This window comes from Glandiceps talaboti, chromosome 20 (genome assembly GCF_964340395.1).
Source record: "Glandiceps talaboti chromosome 20, keGlaTala1.1, whole genome shotgun sequence".
Lineage (NCBI taxonomy): Eukaryota > Metazoa > Hemichordata > Enteropneusta > Spengelidae > Glandiceps > Glandiceps talaboti.
The window spans coordinates 9,729,436-9,740,146 of NC_135568.1; the positions used below are offsets into that span (position 1 = coordinate 9,729,436).

Sequence of the window (10,711 nt, forward strand, 5' to 3'; positions counted from 1 at the left end):
TGATCTATCTGTAGGAGCGTTGTCCTTTGGAGTTCATAAGTTACACCCGTCTATAACATTTGATTTGTATGTTTTTTAACCCCGACTGGCGTTCCACATGATTTAATTTGTTTACATCGTATATACATGATGATAGGTGAACACCCAGTACCTTTTAGAACGTATACTTGATGTACGAGTTACAAGTATAGTGCGACCAAATAGCCGGGAGTGGAATCGCAATGGCGTTCTTTGGTGTTCTTAAGGCGATCATCACTCGGTTGATGTTTTCCGTGCATGGATTTGTCTCGGTTTGGAGGGTAGCGGACGTAAAAGGAGACCCCTTGTACTGGTTGCTTCTGATGTCAATAATTGGACTTTTATTTGAAACAATTATTACGTTGAAACTACGCAAGGGCCAAGAATGGAAATGGTAAGTTTTTTGACAGATAAGTAATATTTTTTTGTTTAAATTTCCAAAATTGGTTTTAAAGAAATTGAAGGTGATCCTAATACAGTGAATACAGTGATCATTTGGGTGATATTGAAATGTTCATGCATACAAATCTGTCGATGTTCAAGACGAATGAAACGAATGTTACTAACGTCAGGTTTCCAACTGTGTTAAATGTCAAGGAATAACAAGCAGAATGAAGTATGCTTTGCATTAGTAGTTTTGCTGATGAGTAATTTATGGGCGAAAAAATAATAACGCTAGAAGCAAAACAATTGAAACTTGCATGAAACAAGGAAAGCGCGCCAATTGTTATCGGTCGTCAGAATTGTACATGTATAGATCACAAATCTTCCGACACGGTCGTTGTCGCTCAATAACTTTGATGACTTTCCATTCTCGCACGAATATGTCACCTACTCCTGGTTCTTATAACCTATATTTCACGTATGATCAGCTGTTTTCTGTTTGATATTTTATTCAACAATATTCTGGGACTTTTTGTAAGTAGGCAAAATCGTATGGACACAGGGTACCTGTAGATTTCTGACACTTTTTAATGTAAATATGTGTTTATTTAAAAAGAACTCAATTTACCGGGCGCGGTTAACTATTTGACATTGTTTACTTTCTCTCTTTTACATTCATCATTTCGATCGGACAGATCTGACACGACGGATATCCGCATCCACTATCAACATTCATGATTGAATCGATATTTATATATATATATATATATATATATATATATATATATATATATATATATATATATATATATATATATATATATATATATATATATATATATATAATGAAACATAGATCAGTATCAATTTGATTTTTATCTAAAATCATCGATAAAGACGAACGCGTTACATCCTTTCTAAAAAATATTGTAATCCACCGAAAAATTTGAAAAAAGTGACATTTTAAGTTTAAAATATTTTGGCGGGAAAAAAATCGCCACGAAAAGGTAAGAGTCAAGCTGAAATATTAGTCTATTTGCATACTCATTTACATGTACTTTGTTCATTTAGAACCTATCGACATTTAACGCAGATAATTTAGTCACTGCATGGAAAGGTGTTGTCGGCAGCGTTTGAAATATTACCGCGTACAGGTCAATATATTGAAGTGGCTTGCTCATTTCCACGTTGACAAATTTTACAAAAGAGTTCTTTAGTTCAGTAGATCCGACCCCAGCTATGATATCATATAAGCGTGGGCCACATTATTATGAACTAATGAAGCCTACTTTCATTGTCCAACCGCTGCGCACTGAAATTATCCTGTAATCAACTTTTGGCGGGAAGTGACAAAGATTATAGTCTTGATGCTTAAGTTGGCAATAAACCCGACGGCGTCATGAAGTATTAAAAGCCTATCAAATTGATACAAAATGAGAAATTTCCGCATTCAACCACCATAAAGGGGTGTTATTATTGAACATAGGCCATATTAATTTAGTCATTTGTTTCGAGTATAGAAAGCAGATTATCGTTTTTATTGAATATCGCCATACAAATTTAATTATTTGTTTCGAGTATCGAAAACAAAATTCTGTCCATAAACCTTTTATGATTGTTTACTTGTTTGTTTGTTTGTTTGTTTGTTTGTTTTTTGTTGTTGTTTTTAAAAAAGAAATCGTACGTTGTGGTCAACCGAAAACAGTCTTCCTTGCAAGAGAACTTTCAATTTTACAAGTGTGCATGTCCTGTTTTGAAATTCAAGAATTTTCTTTTTCTTTATATTATTCATTGCGGCATCAATCTGCTGCCGTGTGGCCGATACAAGATAATAATAAATATAATAATCCATAACAGACTGTAGACCCTTACCCATACTTACCTATGTGTGTGTGTGTGTATGTGTGTGTGTATGTGCGTGTGTGTGCGCGCGTGTGTGCATGCGTCACGGTGTGTGACTGTGAGTGTGTATGTGGAGGAGGGGGGGGGGCGGTCTTTCCCTCCAAAACACGAGTGTACCTCGGTCCCAGTCTGTGTATAACATGTGAGAATTCTGATAGTTGGTATGACATCCCCATGCTTCATCTTACTCAATTGTTGTATTCCGAAATGTCTCAGTGTTTCCTTTGGCAATAATAATGATTCATGAAAACTCAGATACGAAAATATCCATATCTGACTAGAGGATGGGCCAGGTGGGTTTAATACTCAGTACAATTTACAGAAAAAAGTGCTGAAGTACGTTACAAAGATATAACTTCAATGTTTTACATTTACGTTGAAACAAAACAAAACAACATTTACGAATTATGAATTGTAAAGGCTGTTGGATCTGGTTTTTGGGATATAGTCAATTCTAAGAGTGGTAGCAGGTAAAAATGATAAAAATAGGCGGAAACTAATATATCCTCCCTACCCGCCATAGGAACATTTTGAAATTTTAGGACCAAAAGTGTGCGCTCTGGTGCTATATCATTGACGTGCTAGGCTGATTAAAAATACGGACTTACAAATATTTCTTAGTGAAAACATAGAGAAAAATGTGAGTGTATTTGACAATATACGGTAATTGTGCAAGCCATATCACACAGTGTAGTATTGAAACCGTATAACAGTGGAGGCATGTACTCTAGTTTCGGAACAGGGTACCCACGGGGTCAGATTTCTATGGAAAGGTGAAGCTGTTCCCATTAAACTATGTCGAGTTGAAACATTTATACAATGTACTGTACTCAGTCTAACAACCAATACAAAATACACCCTACCGCCTTTTAAAACAACGGTAACGTTAACTAACGTATGCATGGGGAGTGCCATGATACTTGTTTGCATGTTAAATCCGAGCATCCAGGTCTGATTACGAAGTATGGAAATATCCCTTGCCCATCCCACCCCATCCCACCTCTCTGGCTACGTGCGCCTCTGCCTCTTTAGATACATCTGTATTTACCAGTCTTTTTCTGTCTGAGTGTCTGTCAAGATCAGTTTTTGTCGTTGTTTGTTCGTCCAGCTCTGTCTCTCTTGTCCATCCCTGCCCCTGCTCCTCAGTCTCTGCATCTATGTCAGTCTCTCTCTGCCTGTCTCTCTGTCTCTCTGCCTCTGTCTCTCTGCCTCTGTCTCTGTCTCTGTCTGTCTGTCTCTCTCTCGTGTCTGTCTGTCTGTCTGTCTGTCGAGCGACCTCTGTCTCTCCCTCTCTCTCTCTCTCTCTCTCCCTCTCTCTCTCTCTCTCTCTCTCTCTCTCTCTCTCTCTCTCTCTCTCTCTCTCTCTCTCTCTCTCTCTCTCTCGATCTCCCTCCCTCACTCCCCCCCCTCCCTCCCTCCCATTCCCTGTTTTTGGTTGCGGGGCTTCGTACAATCATACTATGATTCGCAAAATTGTCAGTAGTATACAGAACTACAAGTAGAAAGAGGTGCCGACCTTACACCGTCTCTTTAATGATTTAAGTGTACCTGCAAGTCTAACTAACATTTATTAATTAATATCCATGGTTGGTCACATGATCGTCAGCCATGTCATAAAGTAGACTCCGCCCTCTCGTGATCACCAGTTTTGAATTGCCGCTCATAAATCTGCTACAAACAAGATAAATGTTATCGTTTATCAATTCCACACGAATAACATATATACGGTATAAATATGTACAGGTGGAGGTGGGTTCCGACTGTGATAATTTATGCAAGTACAGTCACACGCCCTCGTGCACCGATTCTAGGATATTCCCACCTCCGTTTTCTTCCCGAGAAATAATCTATGACAAGATCACTACCTAGAACCAATATATTCATAAGTGGTTTTAATGTTGTTATAAATAGGGCAGACGTTATATAGCACATACAATAGCCTGGCTTGTCTCTGTTTGTACACACAATTTTAAAATTTAACGTTAGCCATCGGTTCAGTTTCTCCTCGGACCACGTGCACTATAGGCTTTCTCACAAAATACTTCCACGTATGATATTCCTATTTATTTATTTATTTATTTGTTTATTTATTTATTTATTTACAATATCACATTTGTCATTTATTTATTTATTTATTTATTTATTTATTTATTTATTTATTTATTTATTTATTTATTTATTTATTTATTTATTTACAATATCACATTTGTCCTTCTTTTGCTCCTGTTGTACAGGTTCTGTCCGAGTGTCTTGTTTTACTTAGGCAGTGTTGTACCGAGTCTGTGGATATTACAAGTAGAACTGCACAACGACCGAGAAGAGAGAAAGAGAGAGCTGGAACTAGAAGCCATTGCTAGAGGCAATACTAGTTGTGCTGTATTGATGACATCTGATGCCGAATCACCATCCGAAGCAGGGGAGAGTCTATCAGAGATAATTGCCGGTGTAGGTATTTTATTTTACTGGTAATTGCTTATATGGCTATAAGATTATTATTCAATGGCGTTGCTTGAGGCATTTTAACGCCAACGGTTAGTTCGCTGACCGACTGACTGACCGACCGACCGACCGACCAACCGACTGACCGACCGACCGACCGACCGACTGACTGACTGACTGACTGACTGGCTGACGATCGATCGATGAATCAACGTAAAAAGTGCAGCATTTGGATTTCGGAATCTTTATTTTGTACTTTCCCACCGAAAGTATTGAAAATTTCTGACATTGTAAAAATTATTTTGGACAGAAAACATGCAATATATTATAATGCTGATGGTTAGATATCAAAATAAGTCCTTTTGCAATTTAATAATTTGCAAAAGACTGATAAATGAGTAAAATGTTTGTTATTGTATGTACACGTGTGTTAGCTTTTTGCAATGTATTGAGCTACAAATACAGACTTAGCTGATATTGTGTCACATTTATTTTGCAAGTAGGACTCCATGATAACATTTTTTATAAATTAAAAATCCAAAATGAATACCCAATCCTCCCCCACTTTAACAGAACTAGCATAGTTGTTGTAAACTAGTCATTTGTGCTGTTCTCAACCATTTGCTGACCCTCTGATTCAAACTTCTTATTTCGTACCATCAAATATTAACCAGCTAGATAGTGTGATATCATCAAAGTAAACCGACACTTTGGTAAAGTGTGCGAGTCTAAAAAAAATATAGGTTGAAATCTGTTCATTTCCATCAATTTGTTCATGTACACTTGCACGTATAAGGGGGGGGGGGCTTTTTAAAACCACTCAAACAGGAAGTGACGTCACAACCTAACAATCTTCTAACACTACCGAATTTATATCGTTTAGTGTCAGGCGTGAATTTAAACTATGTATATAAAGTCCAAAAATAAAAAAATAAAACGCTATATATTTCCACATTTCCATAAAATAGACTGGTATCATTTTACAAGAGACCTTGGAACAAGCACGCTTCACCATATAACAATCGCGTGTTAAGCATAATAGCGGAGTAAATGAAAATCGTATTAATATTACAATCAGAGATAAAATACATTAATAGAATACATAAAAGTGGGGGAAGTATCAATAATCACTCAGAATAAGAAACATAATGCAATGATTTTCAATGAATCTTTGCTTGCGGCTATATGGTACCTCAGAATGGTGTCAAATCCATAAAGTGAGTCCATTTAATGTAACTATGGTAGGCGTATAATGCAATTACATTTGCAATTGGATATCTTTCAACCCTCTGTTGTTGAGGTATATTCAGCTATTCTATTAACCTAAACAATTGAATTTTACTGTGCTGACGGATTGTCCACATATCCGTCTAGAGAGTAGAGCATAGAGTTTAATAATCATAATGCTAAAGTTATTTCTGTAACGTTGGTGGGAGGTATCACTACATCGGGACTATCATTTGCAATGTCAACCATCACTCATTTACGGTTTATTTACATATGATGATGCAGTGGCAGTGCAGTTGGACGATATCAAAATCTCATCTAGGTACTTAGATAAGTAACGAAATTTTCACCTTATCGTATTTAGCAGACGATAATATTAAATCCACCATTTCCATATCATGGCAAAATATAACTAGGATCAAAGTCGAGTGGAAAGTACAGTGTACGCAACATAAGGCCTAAAAAATAATTGTGGTTCCGGTTACCCGACCCCACCTAGTTTTTCACTGCCGACCCTAAAAATTTTTTACGTATTCAGGAAAAAATGATAAAATCGAGAAAATTGTGTGAAGTCTCACGAGAAATAGTGGTTTGCGGAAGCTGACATCAACTTAAAAAGACTATATAAAACTGTTCTGTCAATCTGTAATGGCTGTACATCTGATAGGAAGAAAAAATAACACATGTACTGAGACCATGTGGAAACAATGGAAAACCTGAACTAGACACTCACACATGAAAAAAAACGAACTATATGATAAAATAAAATAAAAATTTACCTACCCCACCTCTTTGAAAATTGAGCGTAATCAGAACCACACAATTTTTTTGTTAGGCCTTATCATAATAGAAGCCATTATCAATTTTTTCCCTCTGATTCTGCCATTTAGTGGAAGTGCCATAGAAAATGTATGTAACATGTATCAATGATTGATGTTTTAATAGGAACAGACGGAATGTTACAATGTAACATTGACATTCATTTGGTGGAGACATTGTTTTGAATAAAGTCTCGGACAATTTGTTTGTTGTCTGGGATAATATCAACTGTTTCCGGTATTGAAAAAAGTTGAGTCTGATAACCTTGATTTATTATCAATTTTGTGAAACAATGTTGCAATTACTACAGACTCATGAATAGCCACACAGACTCTCACTGAGCGCCTTTTTCAAAATGAAAGAAATAGATTGTTGGTTCAATGTTGCGTAGACTGTACTTAATAAGTAATAGGTAATAATTATGATCGTCATTATGTCACCATGGCAACACATTGTTTATTTTTAGCAAGAAGTCTTTGTAATTTGGTCCAGGTGATTTTGCTTTGTCTGCCAACTGTGTATTTTATCTATGTAGATAATTGAACGTATATTTTCCCATTGAAAAGACTACAGACATTGCATAAACGGGAGATCTTCAGTTTAAAACCAAAACGGAAATGACGTTGCTCAAACCTCAAACCGAGGCTATTGAGCGAAGCCATCTGCTCTTCTCTTCTGCAATTTCGAAATTTCAATGCAGTACCCATAACCGTGAGCGTTGACTAAACTAGGTTTGAGCCTCAAATACGAGTAATATTGATACAATTTTTTTTTAAAAGTTCAATTCCCTTTGATTATGAACAGAGGGCAACTATACTGTATTTTGATTTTAACATATTCCAAGGAAATGTAAATAGCATAATGTTTAAAAGCAAGGGTACGGTATACAGGAAAATACATCCATTGATAAAAACAGTTTATTTGACTTAGTCATATGCAGATAATTGCCTGTTATCTTAATAGTATATATTGCAGAAGAACCACCATAATTACTCTAAGCATCAACCCCATATTTGCTCTGGAACAAAACCTTGGCCAGAACCAAACTGTTCACACTTGTGTCTTCGCCTTTGCTCGCACTTGGCAATGACCTTGTCCTAGCTAAAAGTGCCAATGTGAACAGACTTTATGTTTAACTTATACAAACCACTGACATATCTTTTCATGTCAGCGCTAATGATCATGTTGTTTTACGGTTGCTACATGTTCAGACAAAAAAAAAAACCTGAACAACTATTTTTGGAATTTTCACTTCATGTAAATAAAATATAGTCAAACAGAATGCAACTCATCCTAAATTTTTAAGAACAAGTATTTATCAAGGTGTCGTCTGCTTTATTTTTCAGTTAACAATACCAGGATTCACCTTTACAAGTGAAAGTTGGGTACTTGCATTACAGCAATTATTGTTAGGTTTGCTCATTCTTGGACGATGGATGTTACCGAAAGGAGATATAACACGTGACCAACTTTCTCAACTGCTATTGGTTTATATTGGAATGGCGGCAGACATCTTGGAATTCTCTGTGGAAACCCTAAAAGAAGACGCTTTGCAGGGAGAATGGGCTTTGATGTATTTAATACTTGGAATCTGGTCATGGAGTTTACTTCAATTCTGTTTGGTCTTAACTGCCACCAAAGCGCGAAAACCAAGAATGGCGCGAAGTAGTTCTTCTAATCTGTTCCTACCGTTCGCTTCGCGATGCGAGGGCGGTTGTCAACTCTGGTGCGAGTCTGAAGTGTGGGCCATCATTGCGAGTATCGTTATGCAGGACGGCCCGTTCTTGACGATGAGAATGTTTCTGTTAATTCACTATGAGGTTGTTAGTCATATGATGGTTTTCTTCACGTGTAAAAATTCGTTAGTTCTTCTCCTTCAACTGTACAGGTTAGCTGTGCTTTATCTAGAGAAACATCCACGAGGTGGTAAGTCACCATCTCGAAGACAAAGCACTGATATATCAATGATTGGCGATGACAAGGGTCTGGACATGACACCTTTCATGTTGTCACGTGCACAGGAAAAAGAAAACGTCATCAGAACTATGGGAAGTCTTGTTGACACTGAAACATATTATAGAGCCCCTGTTATTGAGTATCAAACCTCTCTTTAGATATTATTAACATTTGTAATAAAGGTCAGTTAAGGTAGAATGCACCTCGGGGTCGAAGTTCACATAATCTCTTTAAACTTGGCCATACGGAAGCTTCCTTCCGGTCCTTTTGAAATAAGAAAAAAAAATTGGGAGTCCACCATCTTGTTTTCAAGGAAAACGGCAATCCTTTATATTCCGATAGAGACAACAGTATTCGGTGTCCATATTGGATTCTAAAACGGATTAATCTTGATAAAAGATTGACCTCTATTTCAAAGAATTGTATAGTGACCCTCGATTTTTCCTCGAAAACAGCTGAGAATGGGTTGGAGTTTTACTGAACAAAATGATAACAAGAGTTTATTTCCGAGCCACATTTCATATAAAGAAAATGTGGCAGTGTAGTTTTAAGTTAATATAATAAGCAAGGCGACCGTTTGTTACAGGTCAACTGGTTTCCATTGTAGTACTTATTTCTTTACCCAGGTTCACAAATATATCTCCTGTATATTTCATTCATGTAGCTATAGATACAAAAGACATGCTTGACAAGATATTTCAGGTAAAGGAGGAAACGATAGTAGGATATACTATAGAACCACTTTCGAGCTGAACTGTATAAAATAATTCTCAACAAACTTCACACTTATTTCGTATTGTTGTCATAGTTTATGCAGGCCAAGTTATGAAATCTTGGTGTTGTTAATTTAAACTTGCACACGAACTTTACCAAATTAGCCCCTATACCATGACCAGGCTGGATGGTCGACAAGGCTTGCATTTCCTCCTCACAGCCTGTGTACTCAGTAATTCAAATTAAGTGTCTGTGACCAAACCTCATTAGCTGCAACCATGAGGAAGAATTAGCATAAAATTAGCATATCACCTGTTAACGTTCAATGTTATTTGTACATCAAGTCACCTGGGACGGGATGGGAGGGGTGGGGGAATGGCAGTATTATTACAAAAAGAGCTGTGGAGAATCAGCCATGAAAAGTATTTTGAACCGACAAGTTAGCTATGAACTAGATTTAACCGCACACGTTCAATGTATTCTTTGGTATATTGTAAAGTTTAGCTATGTACGTTGAATAAAATATGCTGTATGCCATACAGTAAAACAAATATGATACGGGAAATACTCTGGTATAATTTGTTACTAACGATAAATACATCTATCTTTCACCACCTACTGCATCAAAGGATGACTGTAATAGCGAGAAGGCACGTAATGTGACATAGGTTAGTTGATGGGTTAGCCATTATTCACCATGTGACCGCATATGTGACTTATGGAATGTAATATTACATGCATATGCTTGTATCAAAACTATCAATAATGTCTAAGGAAACTTTTAGCTTCGAAGATTACATTCATGAAGATAAAATAGACATTATATTTTCCCGATAACTTGATATCTCCTGTAATGTCTGGAATGAAAATAAATAGTGATTGTATTTGAATATTTTACTGAGAGACAGACAGACAGACAGACAGACAGACAGACAGACAGACAGACAGACAGACAGACAGATGAGAGAGACTGATATTTATACAGGGAAAATGGTATAAGAAAAAGTGGTGTATGTCTTGTTGTTGTTGTTGTTGTTGTTGATACTTAACTGATATACAATAACTGTCACACGGACAATCGCAAAGTTGAACAGGTGGGATAATTGTTTATTGAACAATAACACTATTTGAATATGTATTTAGAATGACATGATCTAGAAATTATCAATTACACGAGTTCTGTTAATTACAATATTCTGTGATTGTGCTAAGTGCAATGTTACACAGGAATTGGATTTGGAAATTATCTAAC

General features: G+C 36.5%; 1 protein-coding gene across 1 annotated transcript; it reads left to right on the forward strand.

Annotated features, from left to right (window-relative positions):
• Positions 1-221: 221 nt before the first annotated feature.
• LOC144450535 (transmembrane protein 26-like) lies at positions 222-8,903 on the forward strand. Its single transcript, XM_078141180.1, has 3 exons — positions 222-412; positions 4,539-4,749; positions 8,136-8,903. Exons 1-3 carry the CDS (start codon positions 222-224, stop codon positions 8,901-8,903), a joined length of 1,170 nt encoding a protein of 389 aa, XP_077997306.1.
• The last annotated feature ends 1,808 nt before the right edge of the window (positions 8,904-10,711 follow it).